At 43.0% G+C, this 21353-nt stretch overlaps 1 protein-coding gene across 6 annotated transcripts; it reads left to right on the forward strand.

Annotated features, from left to right (window-relative positions):
• Positions 1-3: 3 nt before the first annotated feature.
• Positions 4-15631, forward strand: ZFP3 (ZFP3 zinc finger protein). 6 transcript variants are annotated; one of them, XM_037144250.2, is made up of 5 exons: positions 4-125; positions 202-357; positions 1006-1112; positions 1410-1464; positions 10919-15631. In XM_037144250.2, exon 5 carries the CDS (start codon positions 10927-10929, stop codon positions 12421-12423), a length of 1497 nt encoding a protein of 498 aa, XP_037000145.2. In that variant the 5' UTR covers positions 4-125; positions 202-357; positions 1006-1112; positions 1410-1464; positions 10919-10926; the 3' UTR covers positions 12424-15631. The 6 variants fall into 6 exon arrangements, with proteins under 6 accessions (XP_037000145.2, XP_037000146.2, XP_037000147.2 ...); XM_053672591.1 differs by having other exon boundaries at positions 7-103; XM_037144251.2 differs by lacking the exon at positions 1410-1464 and having other exon boundaries at positions 4-357.
• The last annotated feature ends 5722 nt before the right edge of the window (positions 15632-21353 follow it).

Consider the following 21353-nt stretch of genomic DNA (forward strand, 5'->3'; position numbering starts at 1 on the left):
GAGCCGTTCTAGGAAACCCGGAGGACTCAGCTCGTTAGTGATCCTGGGGCTGAAGTGGGCCTTGGCCGATTCACAGGGCCACTCCAGGGAGCAGCTTCGGCAGGTAACAGTGAGAGGGTGCTCAGGTAAGGAGTGGACCCACATAAAGAAACGCTGGGAAAGGGGAGGTGGTGTGGGCATGCGAACCACCTGTTCCTCTAGCGAAGTGGACGCACGCAGATTGGCTGGAGTGCAGCGGTACCGGAAGTAGCCGAGGTGTCGTCAGTGAAACCAAGCAACAGCTGCGGGTTCGGTGCAAGCGGGCTGAGCAGCCGCGGGAGCCCGAGTGGAGCAACCGTGGGGCGGTAGCGGCCTGCGGTGAGATCTTATTCTGTTCCGCGGGAGGGAGGAGGGCTCTAGGCTCCCGACTTTCCGGTCCTTAAGCCGAGCGGAAACCCAACATTTAGTCCGGTTCCTGACCTGGTGTGACCTTGGACTTTATGGTCAGCTCCGGCCTTCATTTCCCACCTGCACACTGAAGCTGTGGGGCCTGGACCCTGGCAGGGTCCATCCCCACTGTGGTTCCATGCCTGTCAGCCGCCAGCGCGGAAGAAGCAGGGGCACCCCCTTTTTCGGTCCTGAGGTGGGGGCCATTGGGAGTTATGGTTTTCTGACATACCATCCCCAAGCAAACAGCGGGGCCAGAATGGCAGGGCAGTGTCAAAAACCTAAGGCGCCCTTGGCATATTGTGCCTTATGCTGGCAGACAGGCTTTTGGCTTTTGAGGATTAGTATTGGAAAGGAGACAGGTAATCGAGCCTTGACTGTGGGGGCCAAGTGGACAGCGGAAAGGATAATAGTGCTTTAAATTAAATGTCATCCCGATTGGGAAAAGGAAGTTATTTTCACAAATGGTTATTTTGATCAGCTATGTATCAGACATCATTTTAGGCTCTTTAGATACAGAATGAATTAAATATTATGTAGGTAAGACATTTACACAGTCATGTAACAAATATTTGCCAGGTACCTGAAATGTGCTAGGCACTGGAAATACCGAGATGAAAAACATCATTCCTGCTCATGTTATAAAGAAGAAAGCATACACGAAAATGGACTAGTAATACAATGAGGTAACTGCAACAAAATCAAGTAGTATTAGGGGCAGGGAAGGGGAAGAAAACAGAAGGGACTTTCTGTGCTGGAGCTGAGTCCCGTAGATGTTAAGTGTACAAGGCGGGCAGGCAGTGGGAATAACCTGTTTGCAAAGGCAAATAAGCTTTCTAGAATAGGATGTGTTTGCTCTGCAGGGCCCAAAGCATGGCTACAGCTTTCAAATGTCATTGGAGGGCACGGGACAGGAGATGAAGAGGGAGATAGGAGACTGACCCAGAGGACATTATGAGCCATGTTAAGTTTTTATTCTGTAGGTCTTGGGAAGCAATGAACAGGAAGAGACATGGTAACTCTAGTACAAAAAAAGAGGTGAGTGAAATGCTGTTCAGAGGACCAAGAGAGAACTACCTTTCTGGAGGTGTTAGTGAAGACTTTGGGGAGGAGGTGATTCTTAGACTAGATATACTAATATCTGCCCTTTCAGAAGTTAAGGGAGAGTATTTATATCAGTTAAAATGCTATTGTCTGCAAGTAAGACTACTACTCGAATTAAGCTGGCTTAATGTGAGGTATAAGCTCTCATAATTGGAAAACAACAGGTAAAGAGGTTTCAGGACATTTAATCTTTTGACCCTGGCTCCATTTCCCCTCAATTTTCTGAGCTCTACCTCCCTCCATCCACAACGTGGGAGTGAAATGGTAGCAGCAGTTGCAGGCAACCATACATAGACTTCTCTTCCTGTGACTTCTCTCAGGATGGCAGGAAACTGTTCTCATAATCTCCCAGCAAACTTTCTCAGGCTATTATTGAGCCAGAGGAAGGCATATGTCCATCTCTGAACCAATCCCTGCTGTTTTGGACAGTCACTTGCAAGGGGGATGGCTTTAATTTGACTGGGTTAACTCAGTTGGGGTTCACTCCTGGAGCTCTGAGAGCAAGGCCACTGCATACTTTTTCCTCAAATACCCCATAAAATAATTTGAAAAGCTTTGTATCCCCTTACAATATTTGTAAGTTGATGTCCAAAATATATAATCTTTTTGTCATAAATTTGAATAGTTGCAAAGGATATTACTTTTGGTATATTATAAATTTTGACATTTCAATATTAAACCTCATGTCAGTTTCCTGGACACCTGCCCTTGGTTCCTTGTGCTTACCACATTCTTCACCTTCTCTGCAACCTCCATCTATTAGCATCCTACTCCTCCCTGCTTCCCCCGCTTCATTTGTCTCAGTCATCTCAACTATGTCCTGGCTAGTATCCTCAAGCCCCTCACTCCTTCATTCTTCCACTGTGCATATTCTGGTTCCCAGCCTGCTCTGGGCCATCTGAAGTGTTGCTGGAGAAAGACAGGAAAACATGCTGATGGATTCCTCCTCACTATGATGCCCTCTAGCATACTTGCCTCATCAGGAGGTTGTGAGGTTTTAACAAGCTATTGTCTATAAATTGCTTAGCACACAGTACATAGTAAGTAAGTGCTCATCATTACTCTCCACATTAAAAGGTCAATGCATCCTCACTTCTTTATCTAACCCAACTCTGCACATACTACATTGAGGTTAGAATGTTCTTTCTGTTCCTTTATTTCTCCTGTATTTCCTGGCTTCTGAGGCTTTGCCTCATGTGCTGTTGTGCAGTGGTCTTAGAACTGAAATACATGGAGGGGGTACACAAATCCTTTCTGTAATGTCTGTGGGCACATGGATTATTGAACGGGGATCAGTTTCTAGGTCCTTGACTTAAATATTTACCCTTGCTTACCACCAATCTACTTGAAAATGGGCTTGTGGTATATAGCTTTCTTTTTTCCTTCTCTATAAAAGAAGGATATATATCTCACCCATGGCCTTCTGATTTTATTGTGGTGTATTGTAACTCTGGCGTAGACAAATCTCTGGAGTACCACACAAAAGCAGAGTTTGCTGAGGAAGTAAATGATTCCTGGACCTTTTGTATTTTAAGTAGCAGTATATGCTTTCAACAAAAGTTTCAGAAGACAAATCAGACGGCAGGCTGATAGGTTATTTATTTGTTTGTTTGTTTTTTACTGCGAATTACAGTGTGACTTTTGGCAGGTAAGTTCAAAGGAGTAAGTGATACTACTATCACAAGAGAATATTGTAAACTCTGACTTAGGCAGTTTGGGCAAACTCAGGTCCAGTCACAGTATCCAGCTAGGGTCAGTTTGATAAGCTTAAGAGGAATGTGATTTTTAACTCAGAAAAGGGGATCTAGTTAATTGTATTATATCTTCCCTGTCTTCAGAAGTTTAGGGAAGGGTAGGAGCAGTTACAGTGGAGGGTAGGAAGAAAGAGCGAGAATTGGCCATATATCTATGATAATGCTGCTTTACACACGTGTTCAGCTATTTGGTAGACAAGACCTTGGGTTGGGATGGAAGCACCAGACCAAGAGTGGGATAAATTCATTTGTTAATTAACACTTTCTAACACAGTGGTTTTCAAACCTCGTGGGGCATCAAAATCACCTGGGGCACTTGTTAAAAATACAGACCCCTTGGGTACCCCTGGAAATTCTGATTCTGAGAGTTCTGAGGTGGGAAATTAGTATATTTGAACAAATTTCCCACTTGATTTTTAGGAATCTAGACTAGTTTCAGGCAAACAATCATTTAAGCCATTAAAAAAAAATCTTGCCCTAGCTGGTGTGGCTCAGTGGATTGAGGGCTGGCCTATGAACAAAAGGGTCACTGGTTAGATTCGCAGTCAGGGCAAATGCTTGGGTTGCAGGCCAGGTCTCCCATGAGGGGCACGTGAGAGGCAGCGTGTTTGAAACATCAAACACATTGATGTTTCTCTCCCTGTTTTTCTCTCTCTTGTCCCTTCTCTCTAAAAATAAGTAAATGTTTTTTAAAAATTTCACTGGATTTCAAGCCTATGAAATGATTTTCATTGTTTATTTTAAAGATTTTATTTATTTATATATGCTTAGAGAGGGGAAGGGAGGAAGAAAGAGGGAGAGAAACATCAATGAGTGGTTGTATCTCACATTCCCCCCACCAGGGACTTTGCCTGCAACCCAGTCATGTGCTCTATACTGGGAATTGAACTGCAACCTTTTGTTTCTCAGGCCAGCATTCAATCCACTGAGCCACACCAGCTAGGGCAATTGTCAGTGTTTTATGTGGCTTCTCATTGTAGATTTTCATCTTTTAAAGTTTTATTTCTCATTGTTAATTAACAGATGGGTATCTGGTTTATGCCTCAGTATTTTGTGAATGAGGCTTTCTGAGCCTACTCTCAGGTGCATTGAGAAAAACAAATCCAGGTCTGCAGAGTTGAAGACCCTATGCTGAACTGTGGAGATCCAGTAGAGGTCTCCTTGTCATTCCCCAGACTGAGGACTAAGAGTGGTCAACTTACTCCTCCAGTGGCACCTCCATCTCATTTCTCTCCAAAAAGAGTTAATTTCATTGTAGAAAAGTATGGAAGTGAGAAGCAGAAAGATAGGAAATTATATTTGGAAATGTAAATTTATGCTATGAGTAGTATGGAGTGTTTCCATATTAGGATGAGGTTTAATATGTGGCTGTGCCTCTTGGAAAATCAACCAACTGGAGATTGGCTTTGATTTGTATATGAGAAGGTCCCTCCATAAAGCACCATTTAATAAATAATGTTAATATTGTGTCACTGGTAGACTGCAAAGCAAAAGAATGGTCAGACAGGGTCAAATTTAGTTAGGGAATACTTTTTGGATTTGAATTTTTGAACCAGATTTTGAAGCTGGGGATAGGTACATACCTAACTTTCATATCTTTATCTTGTTCTACTGTGGACAAGTGATTTTTTTCATGCGGTGTGGTACAGATTTAGGTTCTATGAATGATGACTTTGTAAAGAGCTAGATAATAGAAAAAAAGTAACTATGGGAGAGATGAGGGTGAAAAGGAAAGGCCAGAGAGAGGGCTGGAAGTAGATAGGGACTGAAATACCAGCTGGTGGGACTTGTTCTTGACTATTAGAGAGAAATTTATTTAAGACAGTACCTCAGATGGTAACATGGATGAAGAAGATAGCTAAATTCTCTACAATGGATCCTTACAATTACATGGATACATATTGTCTATATTTTCAAAAATTTCAACCAAAAGGAGAAATCCTGCTTTTGGGTGCTCACCCCTTACTCCATGGAAAAATGAGAGAAGATGCCATGGCAGGGAAAGTTGATGAAGATTCCATGTTATTTTGAGGGGTAGCACAAAGAGCTTCCAAGGCTTCAGGACTCCAGTAGGAGATCAAGTTCCAAACAGGTGCTGGAGGTGGGGGTTTGTCGGGGCTGTTATTAGGGCTGCACTGATGAGTGACTAGGAAGGCCCCAGGGTCAGAAGGTGGTAGTACTACCACCCTGTGGATAACTGAGTGGCTGGGCAGAGAAAGAAGGGCAGTCCTAAGGTCACCCCAAAATCACCACTTTTCCTTTCCCTCAGCACTTGACTCCAGTGTCTCCTGCCTCTCAGGGTCTTCATTTCTTCAGTAATCTCATCTTTTCCCTTTTAACCCCTATTTCTCTACTGGCACTATCACTTCTAATATAAACATGTTCAAGTTTTTCCCTCCATAGAAAATTCTTCTTTGACCTTTAGTGGTACTGCCCATCTTGGTCCTCTCCTTTCATCCAAAAATTATTTAAAGCAGCAGCAAATTTACTAATCAGTCCACTGTCACTGGCTTCTGTTTTGTCATTCTACTGCATCTGTTCTCACAGATCATCTGTAACTATCTAATTGTGCCAGTAGAGGTTTTCCCATTCTTATTTGACTGGATATTTCAATGTGTATGACACTTTTTAATTCTTCCTGATGTTGTATTCTGGTTCTTCTCTTACTTCATTAACCAGTTTTTCTCTTTTTGGTGGGCTTCTCTTCCTCTACCTACCCTTTTATCATTAGGATCCTAAGAGGAAACAGATACTTGACTAAAATTGGAATAATTTTAGGAGGGTTTATTTGCAAATAGGTTAATTATAAATGATATATGTGTGGGCAGGGCATTGAGGCAACAGTTGAGTGGTCATAAGAGACCAGAGATAGGCTCTCCTATCTCTGGAGAAGGATATTAATGGAGAACCCAGTTGTTTAGACATTTCAGTAGGATAGACTCCTAGAGAGGAGTAATGACCTACCATTGAGGGAGACCATGAGCCCAAGGTGATCGCATAGGAACTAGGAGAGTAAATATCCTGACCTTACTATTGTTCCTACTTCCAGCTTCCTGCTGGGCCTCCCTATTGATGGAACCCAACTAGAAGCCAGATGGCCTGTTGATATATGCTGTATAGGGTAGCCATCTGGGGCAGAGAGCAGGGTGGAGAAAGGTAGAAAGATCTGGAGAGGAAGATGGGAGATAATTGGAGTACCCTTAAATGTTAGCTTTGGCTTTTTAGATTTCTGTCTTCAGTATATCTGACAATTATCATACTATGCTCATACTATTTATGCTAAGTACTCTCAAGTCTATGTTTCTAGTCCTGACTCTTCTAAATTTTAGACTAATATGTTTTGATTGATTCCTTGATACCACTATATGGATATTTTGAAATTCATATAGTCCAAAACAGAGCCCATCTATTATCTTCCTTTCTAAACTAGCTGCTCCTCCAGTATTACCAATCTCAGTGGTACCACTGTCCATCTAATTACCATTCCTTAAATAAAGGGAGATCTGGCATCATCTTGGACTCATCCCTATTCCTCACACACCAAATCTTACAGAATTTGTCCTCTTAAATATTTCTCCAGCATGTGTCCTTTTCATTCACCACTACAGTTGCCATGGTTAGATTTAATGACTCTTTACCTTGATGACTGCATCAGCCTAACTGATCTTCCTATGTCTTGGCATACTACTTTATAGTTTAGCCACTAAATGGCCACTACTGTGCATCTATCTGAAATGCTAGTCTGACAATGGACTGTGTCACTCCTTGGCTTAAAAGCCATCCCGTAACACTGCATTTTCTAAAGAATAAAGCCTCATAGTTACCTACCCCCCTTGAGAATTACCTTCTACAGTTAATACTTTTACTGATGAGAGGATTATACTCCTCAGATTTGCCATGGTACAAAAATGCACTTGCTTAGGCAAAAAGCCTCCTTAATATTAGCTCCAGGTTGCTTACTACCTGAACAGAGGCCAGACTTATTCTCTCATCATTTGGATTTTTGTGACTGGGACAGCTAAATTTCTGGGGCCATTGTACCAGTTTGGAATAGGTTTGCTTCATTTAAAACAAACAAACAAACAAACAAACAAACAAACAAACACCTCATTCCCACAAAAAAAAACACACCCCCAAACCAAAAACAACAACTAATGGTTCAAACAAGGCAAAGCTTATTTCTTAAATAAAAGAACTCCAGAGGCAGGCATACCAGGGCTGCTATGGCAGCTCCATGGACTTGTCAGAGACCCCAGTTCCTTTCAGCTCTGATTCTGTGTATGTACACTGGCATAGGGTGTGCCAGTGTACTCATGGTTCAAGATGGCACTCCAACTACTACTAGTTCACACCCCAGGCACAGCATGGAAGAAAAGGGTGAAGGAGTACATCCCTTCACCCTGAAAGAGACTTCCCATATGTTCTGTGTTTTTTCATTTGCATCTTACTGTCTTGTTGGCCAGAAGTTGGTCACATGTCAATACCTAGCTGTGAAGAAGTCTGAGAATTTATTTCTTTAGCTAGGCTTATTGCTACACTAAAAAAAATCATTATTCTGTTGCCGATGAGGTATGGAAGAATAGATTTGGGATAATAACTAAAAATCTTTGGCACAGCATTTTAGAAGTTAAAAAAAAAGCATAGACTGTAGATCTATAAAAATACTAAAAAGCTTCTATAAAGGCACCAATTACAAAATTAGTATGTAAAAGTCAATAGCACTGCTATGTATGTAAATAAAACCAGTTAGAAAATATGCCAAAAATGTACTAAAAGAAAATTCATAAAGAGACATGATGGGTACAAAACATCAGGATGTTAAGATATTTTGCAAAATTATGCTAAAATTTATTTAGAAAAATATAAAAATAAGAAATATGTGAAAAAAAGACTAATGAGAATGAACTTTCTCTAACATTAAAATTTTTAACAAAACTATAGTAAATTGAACAGTTTGGTATTAGACAGGGAATAAACAGATTAACAGAACTGAATGAAGTCTGAAAATTGACCTAGAAATTAACCAAATATATATGGTTCTTTTTTTTTAATATTTTTTATTGATTATGCTGTTACAGTTGTTCTATTCCCCCTTTATTCCCCTCCACCCTACCCCCCATCCCCACCATCACCCCCCCTTTAGTTTATGACCATGTGTCTCAAGTCCTTTAGATTCTATATTTCCCATGCTATTCTTGCCCCCCCATCTATTTTCTATCTACTGTCTATGCTACTTATTTTCTGTACCTTCTCCCCCCTTCTCCTCCTCCCACTCCCCTGTTGCTAACCCTCCTTGAGATCTTCATTTCTATGTTTCCACTCCTGATCTAGCTGTCCTTTTAGTTTTTCTTTCGTTTTAGGTGTGGTCGTTAATAACTGTGAGTTTGTTGTCCTTTCACTGTTCACGTTTCTTTAACTTCTTTTTCTTAGATAAGTCCCTTTAACATTTCATATAATAAGGGCTTGGTGATGATGAACTCCTTGAATTTGATCTTATCTGAGAAGCACCTTATCTGTCCTTCCATTTTAAATGAAAGTTTTGCTGGATAGAGCAATCTTGGTTGTAGGTCTTTAGATTTCATGACTTGGAATACCTCTTTCCAGCCCCTTCTTGCCTGTAAGGTCTCTTTTGAGAAATCCGCTGACAGTCTGATGGGGACTCCTTTGTAGGTGACTGTCCCCTTAGCTCTTGTTGCTTCTAGGATTCTCTCCTTCATTTTAATCTTGGCTAATGTAATTACGATGTGCCTTGGTGTGTTCCTTCTTGGGTCCAACTTTTTTGGTACTCTCTGAGCTTCCTGGATTTCCTGGAAGTCTATTTCCTTTGCCAGATTGGGGAAATTCTCCTTTATTATTTGTTCAAATAAGTTTTCCACTGGTGGCTGTGCCTTTCCCCCTTCTGGTACCCCTATAATTCGGATGTTGGAGCGTTTAAAGATGTCCTGGAGGTTCCTAAGACTCTCCTCATTTCTTTGAATTCTTGCTTCTTGACTCTTTTCTGTTTGGCCATTATTTGCTTTCTTCTGGTCCACTCCATTGATTTGAGTCCCAGTTTCCTTTTCATTGCTATTGGTGTCCTGTGCAATTCCATTCATTTCAATGAGTTTCGCCTTCATATATTTGTCTAATTTGTCCGTATAATCAACCAGTTCTGTGAGGATCCTGATCACCAATTTTTTAAACTGTGCGTCTGTGAGTTTTGCTATTTCTTCATCGCTTAGATTTATTTCTGGGGCTCTGAGATCCTCCTGCGCCATTCTTGGTCTGTTCGGGCCCTTTAAGTGTGAGAAGCGTCGGCTTGGATTCCCAGGTCGCTGGGTTGTGACGCTGTATGTGGGGGGCGTGGCCAGAGCGGGGAAATGGCGACCCCCTCTGCCGCTTCTCACAGCTGGGTGTGGAGGAGCAGTGCCTTAGGTGGTTCACCTGGGCCGGGCCACTCAGAGTCGCTGGGTTATGACGCTGTATGTGGAGGTGGGGTCAGAGCAGGGAAATGGCGGCGCCCTCCACTGCCGCTTGCCGTGGGGACCTGCCGGCCCGGTCCAACCGCCCACTCCCTCGCCTGTCCACCCTCGCACAAATGCGCGACCTCAGTCAACACGCAGCCCCGGGCCTGGCTGTCTCCCCCGAGGTCGCTCGCCTGGTTGCTCGCTGGGTCGCTCACTAGGTCTGACCCTGCGCCTGGATTCCGCGGGCCTGAGTGTGTCTGGCCGAGTCCTCCTGTGCAACCCTGCTCCGCCAGCCGCTGGTTTCGCCCCTTACCGGTCAGGCTGAAGAATTTGTTGTTAACGGACTTCCGAAAAGTTCAATTTTCCGTGTTCTGGCTGTGTTTTCTGTTGCTAATATTTAGTTTTCTCTAATCTTGGTTGTGGGAGAAGGCACGGCACATCCACCTATGCCTCCATCTTGGCGGAAGTCCATATATATGGTTCTTTAGATTATGATGTAGATGGCATTTCAAATCATAGAGAAAAGAAAGTAGTTATTTATACAATTTACTAACTGTCTGGAGAAAACTAAGCCAGAACCTTACTTCATCCAATTATATATAAAGAGAGCAAAGATAGTTACTTCTGTGCTAGTTACAGCTAACTTAAGTTAACTTTTGAATGGAGATATATATATATATATTCCCCTGTTCTGTAGAGCTGGCAAGCACCAGAGGACTGGACTCAGGATAGTTCCTCTTGCTACTCATTTTTTATTACTTTTTCTATAAATCCAAAACTTGTTTATATTAGTCATTTTTTGCCCCATCTCTCAGACTTTTCCGTGTACCATATATTAATATGGCCACCATTTTCCCTAAATGTTTTTCTTACCAAACCTCAGGTTCTGCCCTAACTCACTGTTAATACTATGGAACTTTTATCAGCATCTCCTTACCTTCAGTTGTTTCTCTCCTTAACTCTCTTCCTCTAATCATTTTTCTCACTGTTTTCACTCAGCATTTGCTGTTTGTCTGGCATGTCCATCATAATTCTAAATATCTTTCTTCTCTTCAGCAGCATTCTATCATTGCAGCAGATACCAAGACTACTTTTGAGAGCTGTCAGAGCATGTCAGAGTTCCATACTCTTCTAGCAATAGCTTCATTTAGGTATGATAGTCACTTCACATACTTTCTCTCATTTCAGATTGTGAGATGGGGACTGAGAACAAGGAGATAATTCCCAAGGAAGAAATTTCTGAAGAGTCTGAGCTACATGGGGCAATAGAAAAACTGCCAAAGGTAGTTTATGAGGGTCATGAGTTTGGACCCTCATGTGAAGAAGACTTGTTGGAGGGGCATTCAGGAGAGTCCACAGAAGAGATTATAGAGCAGATGTCTCCTCAGGAGAGAGACTTTGCATCAGGGTTGATTGTCTTTAAGAAATCACCCTCAATTGAGAAAGACCAAGAGAATGAGAGTGTGAGAGAATGCAGTCCCAGCCCAAAACTGATTACACATCAGGGAGACATTACAGCAGAGGCATTTGCTACCTCTGGCCAAAACATCATAGAGAATTTAGAACCTAACAAAACACAGAAAAGTTCTGTGGGAGAAAAACCTCATACATGTAAAGAATGTGGGAAAGCCTTTAATCAAAATTCACATCTTATCCAGCATATGAGAGTTCATAGTGGAGAGAAACCCTTTGAATGCAAAGAATGTGGCAAAACATTTGGAACGAACTCAAGTCTTCGCAGGCATCTGAGAATTCATGCAGGAGAGAAACCTTTTGCTTGTAATGAATGTGGAAAGGCCTTCATTCAGAGTTCACATCTTATCCACCATCATAGAATTCATACTGGAGAGAGACCTTATAAATGTGAAGAATGCGGAAAAGCCTTCAGTCAGAATTCAGCCCTTATTCTACATCAGAGAATCCACACAGGAGAGAAACCATATGAATGTAATGAATGTGGGAAGACCTTTAGGGTTAGCTCACAGCTTATTCAGCATCAGAGAATTCATACTGAAGAAAGATATCATGAATGCAATGAGTGTGGCAAAGCCTTCAAGCATAGCTCAGGCCTTATCAGACACCAGAAAATTCATACTGGAGAAAAACCATATCTGTGTAACGAATGTGGGAAAGGCTTTGGTCAGAGTTCTGAGCTTATCCGGCATCAAAGAATTCATACAGGGGACAAACCATATGAATGCAATGAATGTGGAAAAACTTTTGGCCAGAACTCAGAGATTATTAGACATATTAGAATTCATACTGGTGAGAAACCCTATGTATGTAAGGAATGTGGAAAGGCCTTTAGGGGGAACTCAGAACTTCTTAGGCATGAGAGAATTCACACTGGAGAGAAACCCTATGAATGCTTTGAGTGTGGAAAGGCTTTTAGGCGGACCTCCCATCTTATTGTCCACCAGAGAATTCATACTGGAGAGAAACCTCATCAGTGTAATGAATGTGCAAGAACCTTCTGGGATAACTCTGAGCTTCTTCTCCACCAAAAAATTCACATTGGTGAGAAACCTTATGAATGTAATGAGTGTGAGAAAACATTCAGCCAGCATTCTCAACTTATCATACATCAGAGAATTCACACCGGAGAGAAGCCTTACGAGTGCCAAGAATGCCAGAAGACCTTTAGTCGGAGTTCTCACCTCCTTCGACATCAAAGTGTTCATTGTATGGAGTGATTTACAAAATAGGAAAGCTTTCTGTGGAAAAGCTGAAGTCAGACTTAATCATAAGCTACATCCCAAGTTCTCAGATCAAATGAATGGACACAACCTCCTCTGTCTTTCTACTGATTTTTATTTAAACAGTTGGTCATATAGGATGAGGCACTTTTATAAATTATTCACAGAAGTTTTAATGTACTGAGTTAAATCATAAAAGCTGTTTCAGGCCTTAATTCTCCTCTGTTTCTTTTTTCCCCCCATCTTCCCCTAGTGGGTCACCTACCATTAGGGGCCTGTGTACCAGCCATCTAGTCTAAATTGTTACTCTTCAAGAAAAATGGAGGAATGTGATTCTACCCCATCCTAAGAATGAGAGTTGACTCATTGAATGTTATCCCCTGGAATCTTGGAAAGCCTTGGCCTAGAAGACAAACCTTGTTCTCCTGTCCAACATTTAACTTTGGAATAATACAGTAAGCTTTTATGAGCTTCAAAATTTTTCAGACATGCTATCAAGTTCCCTTAGAAGATGGCAGCACTAATGAAGTGGAAATCTCTGGGTCATTTCATATCTCCTGCCAGAAGAGGGTGCCACAATGAAGGAAACTGACAGCCAACTTACAGGATCATAAGTAAAGGCACTCAGAATCTAGAGGGACTGATGAACAAGGCCAGGGGATGATAAACATGTGCGGCCAGACTACTCGGGCAAAAACAGCCATTTAGGAGCTATTTCATGCTTTGGGCTGCTCAGACTGACTGCTCCCAAGAACTCTACTGCATTTACTTTTGGCTCCAGTTCCTGCTGCTGCTGACAGATCCTGTGTCAGGAAGTAGCGTACAGGACTGTGCAGCTTCACCGTCACCAGGCACCTGCCACAGTGATGAGCCAGGTCATCTGGCTGACCAGGGGCCTCCTTGCCAAAGCACTTAATGTTTTCATGACCTGGATCCTACTGGACTAATAGGCCAGGATGTCATGGCCTCTTCACAGGTTGCCCTTGGCCTTGGGATCCTCTTTCTTCATTTTTACATGAATTTTCTGTGTTCTATGTTTTTCTTCTTTGAGGAAACATCCTCAATTTTTCATGTGTCCATGTTTCTGAGGCAGTGGGAGGGAGTGGGAATTGCACTGAAGGGGATCCAGCAGGCTTAGGTCTGGTTTTAGAACTAGACCTTAAATTAAAGCACTTCACCTGCTGGTCCCTAATTTTCTCAACTGTAAAATGAGGGGAGTTGAACTAAGTGATCTCTGAAATTTCAACCAACCCAGTAGTTCTTTGATTCTTTTAAAAATCTAACTTTATATACCTTTAGTGTTCTATTCTTTAATCTCTTCTTTATTATACTAATATTAAGCACTAGTATTTATGAGTGTTTACTATGTGCCAGGCACAGTGCCAGACAGTTTACATTTTTATTTTTACAGCATCTCTCTGATCTAGATACTGTTTTTAAAAACAGCTTTATTGAGTATATTTTACACACCATAAAATTCACTTGTTCTAAGTGTTGAAAGCTTTTTAGTTGATTTACAGTTGCACAATTATCAGTGATTATAAAGATGAGGAGGGGCAGGAAGGGATGTTAAGTAACTTATCCACTATCACACAGCTGGTAAGTGCTAGAGCCCGAACTGCAGCCCTAATCTGTGCTCTTAACTACTATGCTGTGCTGGGGCTAGGTGGATTCATTACTGCCTTATTTGAAATCATTCGCACATTTTATATTAGTAATTGCTACATGAATTTGAAAATAATGGATTTACATCATGTGCTTGGGGAAAAAACTGGTCACAGCCCAAACCCACCAAGTGGGTTTATTCTGTCCCCCAGTAGATGATCTCCCAGGTTCACACCCTTGGCTTGAGAAAAGGACTGAGCAAATAAACAGTTGATTACAGTTTTCACATCCTTTCAGGTACTTCTGCCTCTAGCAGCCAAACTCTTAGCAGAAGTTCTTTGATTTACCTCTTTCTGTAGGGTAATTATGAGTGCAGTGACTCTCAAGCTTACATTTAATTACACCCAGGCCATACATTCCACATAAAACACAGATGTCACCTATCCATGTAATTTCTGATTTCTGTGTTTGCATAATTCATTTCCACATTTACCCCTTACCAGCCCTTGATATGGATCTCAGCACTGCCTCAAGCTCCCCAAAAAGAATCCCCTCGCACAAACACACTCATCAGTAATACGGACCTTCCTGAAGATGCTGTTGTGTAAGAGGTGTAGAAGTGGGTTCACATCCTATCATTTTCTCAGAAGTCCCTTGGCCAAACTGCCACTGAAGTTCTTTCTCTTTGTCCTCCATCTCGGAGCTCACTGGCCTCATGCCTTTTTTCTTGTCAGATGTTCAGTTCCTGCCCCCACAACTCAACCCCTCCCCTCCAGCTCAAGAAAAGGTCATTCAGTTAACTTGCTTCTTGGGATATTCATTATATCAGGCAATTTGGTGACCGACTTGTGTTGTACCCAAGCATATTCATAGGGGGCCAGGTCTCACATTTTATTTCAAGAAGACTTACAACGAGAAATTCTGGTGAAATTTTCACCTCTCTGCTCTTGTCCACCTCACCCAGTTACCTTGGGAAGATTGCTTTCCTTGTTTGCCTCCTTCCCTCTCAGTTTACTCGGGAGTCAAAATCTGACCGTAGTTTTGACGGGTGATCATAACTTTGTGCAAGTAGAATTCTATCAAGGGAGAGAGAAAACATGAATTTTCTTAATTTTAGACCCATTAAAAAAAAGTCTCACAAGTTCAAAGACCTGCCCAAATACCCAGAAATATCCTTCAGAACTTTTGCAGCTATGTCTGTGTATGTTTTTATTCTCCAATAAAGGAGTTTTACTGTGTACTAACTTTGGATAAGTAAAGTATTTCTTCGCAATTTTACTAATTTGATACATTTCTAATGTTTATTATTCCAAAGTACATTGTTTCATTATGGTCTTAATATGGTATTGTCTACTATCTGGTTAAGTCCCCATCCTGCACATTTCACCCTTACCTTACCAACCTGTTGTGTGTGCTCTGTGAGTGGCTGGCTCTGCGTAAGCCCCTCTCTGCCCTTGATCTGTTCTGCTTGGTGAGAGCCTGTATCTTTCATAACAGGACACGTGTTACTGATTTGTATGTATGCATAGTTGTTTATGATTCACAACTTCATGTAAGATATTCCGATCATTTGGATGGGCCAGTTTTTAAAATAACTTATTACTAGATTTTGTCCCCATTACTTATTTCTGGGCTGGTGGTTATTATTATTATTGGCCAACATACTTAAAATACTGTTTTCTAAGTATTTTAAGGGGTCTAAGGCAAGCCCCTAAGGTTGCAGGGTCAGAGGTCTTTGAAACTCAAGGCAGCTCTGCCTAGAAAAATGTGCATGCCGTTTCAGAGAATTCATGGGTCATCTGAAACCCATCCTTGGACCCTGTAGTCCTTCACAAATTCCTAAAAAGCACATTTTCACCTTAAAAAAATTACCAAGTAAACCCCAATAACCTTTACCTCACCACATCCCCTCAGCTTTTAGGATAAAGCTATGTGAGAATGACCTGCCCCGGTGAGCCCCTGAAAAGGGAAGGGAGCTGGGGCTCCAGTAAAATCCAGTGAGGAGGGGCGAGGACAATTCTGGTAATAATGCGGGCGGGTGCACATTCACCAGCCACTTGTGGAGCACCTACGACGCAATAGGACTTGTTCTGGGCCCCAGGCTAAGCGTTGAGAGGCTGGTGGGGACTCGCAGCGGTTAGCGCTGCGGAGCAGAAGTCTCGGGTCATCCCAACAAGCAGAGGATCCTCCGTGCCGCCTCTCCCCGACCTCTCAGAACTGGGAAGAGTGCACAGAAGGGAAGGAGGGAAACTGCTTGAGAGCCTGGGAGCCCTCCATAAGCCACAGGAACCGAATTCACTCCCTCCCCAAGTCGTCTCCCAGCATGGGGCTTTGCATGGGGACTCATCTGCAATTCCGCTGTCTCCCGCAGTACCCTGGAGAGAACACTGATTTTTTAAACTTGATTGTAACACGCTTTGCAGGCAGTGTTTTCACCTGGTGGACTCAACTTTGCCAGTACCTGCCCAATCTCCAAGGAGTCACCAAATGAGCTTTGGCCTCCACTCAGCCTCCAGCACGGAGAGGTAGGAGTCCCACCCAGAGAGAGAGAGGGACCAGCCACTGTCTCCGTGGTTGCTCTAGGAAGCTGGGACCCCCACTTTCGTGCGCAACCTCTGCTGGCCCCAGGGCGGGACTTGAGGCCCTGGAGGCCGCCTGCTGCGCGCCACTTGAGATCCCACTGCGCGTTTTACTGGTGACCAATGAAGTAAGGATGTTAAGGCCCAAGGCCCTGGGGTGGGCTGGTTGTGGTGCACCCGCTGAATCCTATTTCCGAGTTCTGAGTGTGATGACCCAGGACCTGGGCCTTTGTCTCAGCCCCAAGTGATTTGTAATTTGTGAAACCGTTTCCCACCCCAGGGTGGGAGTCAATAGCCAGTCGGCAGGTACTTTCCAGCTCGGCCTAGGTTATTTCGGGCTTCCAGCTAGGTCTATTAAGATACTCTTTTAATAACTAATTTTTTTAATTTAATTTAGTTGCAGTGTGAAAGGATAAACTTGATAAGGAAGGCAGGGTTGGCTTTAGAAAGAAGGAAGAAGGTACTGTCTTCTGAGACTGCTGGAGGGATTAAGAAGATAGATGCGAAGGTGGTAAGGGCTGAGGCCAGCAGGGTTGGTCGCATGAGGCCTTTCGCTAAGAAGGGTGGTTATGTGTTGGAGTGGCAGAGGCCTGGGACATCTTCTGGGCATATCACCCAGAAAATTCATCAAGAACAGAGCAAAATGCTTCTATGCCTTTGATCTACTGGTTATGTCTGGCATTCTCTAAACCAGGCTGTGGGTGGGGATGGTGAGGGCCAGTTAGTTACAGTAAGACTGTAATCCACATTCAATTCCACTGACTTCCAAGTGGGGGAGGGGGAATCCAAGAGTGCGTGAACCTGATAAAGAGCTGGGAGGTCTTCAGGTGGAGTTCAGAGTTTCTCTGCATCAGAGCATTCACGCTACTGAGCAACCCTACTGTTGTAATGAATTCAACCCTAAGATGGAATTTCCACCTTGGAGTTCACAGAAAATTCACATGGAGAGGCCCTTTGAATATCAATGTGGACAACTTCAGCATCAGAGTATCCACTGTGAGCATTGATCTGGGATTTACTGACTGTAGGGCACCTCATTCTGACCTGAAACTCTTCTCTGATTTTTTTCTCTTCTTTCCTGAGGTCACTAGACTGGAAATGTCTTTTGTGTCAGCTAAGTTTGTCCTGCTCCTTAAGGACAGGGCTGACCCCTAGGAAGAATGGGCCACATTCAGCCCTGGGTTGCCACTCAACAATTAATAAAAGAATAAATTCAACAAATAAGAGGTTGTAAATGATGACTTGGGTAACACAAATTTAATTCATTGAAGGTATAGCATCATGAGGCCTTTGCTGTCCTTTACTTTGCTATGCAAACTCTTTATCCCCCAAAATGATGGTGATGGCATAAGAGCCCTATATCAACCATCTAATCTGCCCTTCCATTCTAAATGAAAGCTTTGCTAGATAGAGCAATCTTGGATGTAGGTCTTTGGGTTTCATGACTTGGAATACTTCTTTCCAGCCCCTTCTTCCCTGTAAGGTCTCTTGAGAAATCTGCTGACAGTCTGATGGGAACTCCTTTGTAGGTGATTGCCCCCTTATCTCTTGCTGCTTCTAGGATTCTCTCCTTCATTTGAATCTTGGCTAATATAATTATGATGTGCCTTGGTGTGTTCCTTCTTGGGTCCAAGTTCTTTGGGACTCTCTGAGCTTCCTGGATTTCCTGGAAGTCTATTTCCTTTGCCAGATTGGGGAAATTCTCCTTCATTATTTGTTCAAATAAGTTTTCCACTTGTTGCTGTTCCCCTTCTCCTTCTGGTATCCCTATAATTCGGATGTTGGAATGTTTAAAGATGTCCTGAAGGTTCCTAAGCCTCTCCTCATTTTTTCGAATTCTTGTTTCTTCATCCTTTTCTGTTTGGTCATTTTTTTCTTCCTTCTGGTCCACTCCCTTGATTTGAATCCCAGTTTCCTTTCCATCACTACTGGTTTCCTGTGCATTTCCCTTCATTTAAATTAGTTTAGCTTCCATATGTTCCTCTAATTTGTGACTAAAATCAATCAGTTCTGTGAGCATCCTGATTACCAGTGTTTTGAACTGTGCATCTGATAGGCTGGCTATTTCTTGGTCACTTAGAGTTATTGGCTCTGGGGCTTTGAGTTGTTCTTGAGCCATAATGTTTTGGTCTGTTCGTGCCCATTACGTATGAGGAGCGGAGCCTTAGTTGTTCACCAGGGTGGGGCCACCCGGGTCACTGGGTTGTGACACTGTATGTGGGGGCGGGGTCAAAGAGGGGCAATGGTGGTCCCCTCTGCTGCTTCCCGCTGCTGAGGTCTGCGCAGTCCATCTCACTGCTCACTCCTTTGCCTGGTTTATCTGTGCGTGAATGTGTGACCGCGGTCAGCCTGCCACCTTGAGCCCTCACTGGGTCTGCCTGTTGCAACCCCACACCTGGGATCCACCATCTGCCACCCGCACCTGGGCTGTCTGCCCGAGTTTTCCTGCCTGACCCCACTCCAACAGTTGCTGGCTCCGCCCCTCTTACTGGTCCGGCTGAATGGTTCGTTGTTGTTGGACTTCCGTATAGTTCAATTTTCTGTGTTTTGGGTTTTTTTTTTTTTTTTTTTACTAAAACTTTGTCTTTAAACGGTTGTGTGAGGAGGCATAGTGTTTCCACCTACGCCACTTTTCTTTAGCTGAGGGAATTGATCCACTATTCCATTTACTCAAATATGAGATATTCACAGGTTGCATTCATTCATTTTTTAACTGCTCCAGGCAGCAAAAGGGAAACTTAATTAAGGCCCCATGGCCATATGTTTTGGACAGGAGGTCAGCTGCACTGCTGAGGAGACAGTGCAAGGGCTTTATTTGATCTTTCAGGGTGCAGGTGGTTGGTGTAACACTTGTGGCAGATCACCCTGTCACTCAGAACTTCCCCTGAAGCTGTAGCCATTGTCCAGTCTAGGTGGGAGCCAGGCTACAGTGAAAGCTGGCAGCCAGGCCCTCTCACCCCTGCAGCCTCCCTGGTTAGCGTGTGGAATGGCTACCTAGTAGAGTCCTCCCCTTTTCTAGACGAGCTCAGAGGGCGATCACACTTCTGTCCACATGAGCTATCGTCTGTCCTAGTGTCTGAGGCTTGGATCCTTCTACCTAGAGTCACTGGACCTGCAAAGATCAGAAAGACCCAATCCCTTCCCAGTGGAGCTCTGTCTAGTGGAGCGACAAATCTATCAATGTCTGTGCTATGAAGGCTGTGGTGTCTGGGAGCACAGTGGAAGCACTTAACCCTGACTGGGTGTACATCAGGGAAGATGACCTGATAAATGAGGCCAACATGAAGGAACTGGGAGTGCCAAAGGAAATGCGCTTTGGAGTCAGGCAGGCCTGGATTTGAATTCCAGTTTATTTAATAGTTTTGACTCTCTGGGTAAATTATTTTGCTTTCCTGACTTTAGTTTCCTGTTTAGAAAACAGTAGTATTCACCAATTAAGATGGAGGCAAAGAATGCAAGAGAAAATGGGTGTTAAGTCCTTATCACAGTACCCAATACATAGGAAATACTATAAAAAAGAATGGAGCTAGGTAAGGAGGGAGGGAGCATTCTTGGCAGAGGGAACAGCTTGTGGAAAGGCCATAGGGTAAGAGGGCAGTGCCTAGGTTCTTGGGGAGCTACAGATAGTTCAGAGGTAACTGTTGGATTTAGAAAGGTAAGCACTTTCCAGAAAGTCCTCCCAACTATCTCCCTCTACACTTTCATGCCTTTCCTTTTTGGCACTTACCATGCTTATAATTTTAGTTATGATCCTAATTAATCTCTCCTCTGTTCCACCAGGGCAGAGACTGTTATCTATTTCTGCTCCCCACTCTTTGCACTCCCACCCACCCCATACCTGACACATATTAGAAGCTCATAAATATTTAGTGAGTGAATGAATGGGGCCAGATCAGAACACATGTGTCACTGTAAGGACTGGGATTCAGGCTCAGGTTAGTGGGAAAGCTCTACAGAAGTTTGGGGTGGGTGGCTCTATCAGATTTGTTCTAAAGCAAGGACACTCAGACTGCTCTGTAGGAAAGTGGAAGCAGGAGGCATGTTAGGAGGCTGTGGTAATAACATAAGTAAGAGATGATGATGGTGGCCTCACTCTAAGGGCATGAAAAATTGAGAAAAATGGACCAAACTGGAAGATTATTGGGTAACACTCCCTTTCTCTACTGTACTCATATGCTCTTTCCCCAAGGTGGTAGTAGTTAAGAGTATTGTTTCCTATGAAATATTTATATAGATGAATGTCTCTTAGTCCACATTCCAATCACACCTGTTCCTCAAAAAGACTTGGAGTTTAGGTCTTTAGCTATTTAAGGCCCCTTTCAATATCCTGCTTATCCCAATAAACATCACTCTCACTGTATAAAGGACATGGAAATGGGTTTATAAGAATAAATTCCCAACTCCCTTTGTTTACATAAAGAAAAAAAAAGAATGCTAAAATGTCCCAGTTAGCTAAAGGTTTTGATTAGTTAGAATCTGGGATAACTAAAAAATGTTAAGTACCTTTTTTTTTTTAGATTTTATTGGTTTTTATTTATTGATTTTTGGAAAGAGGGGAAGGTAGGGAGAAAGAGAGGGAAACATCAATGTGTGGTTGCCTCTCCCATGGCCCCCACCGGGGACCTGGCCTGCAACCCAGGCATGTGCCTGGACTGAGAATTGAACTAGCGACACTTTGGTTCACAGCCCACGCTCAATCCACTACACTACACCAGCCAGGGCAAGTATCTTTAATTTGTAATC

Source organism: Artibeus jamaicensis, unplaced genomic scaffold (genome assembly GCF_021234435.1).
Source record: "Artibeus jamaicensis isolate MK-2021 breed Jamaican fruit bat unplaced genomic scaffold, CSHL_Jam_final contig_777, whole genome shotgun sequence".
In the NCBI taxonomy this organism is placed as follows: domain Eukaryota; kingdom Metazoa; phylum Chordata; class Mammalia; order Chiroptera; family Phyllostomidae; genus Artibeus; species Artibeus jamaicensis.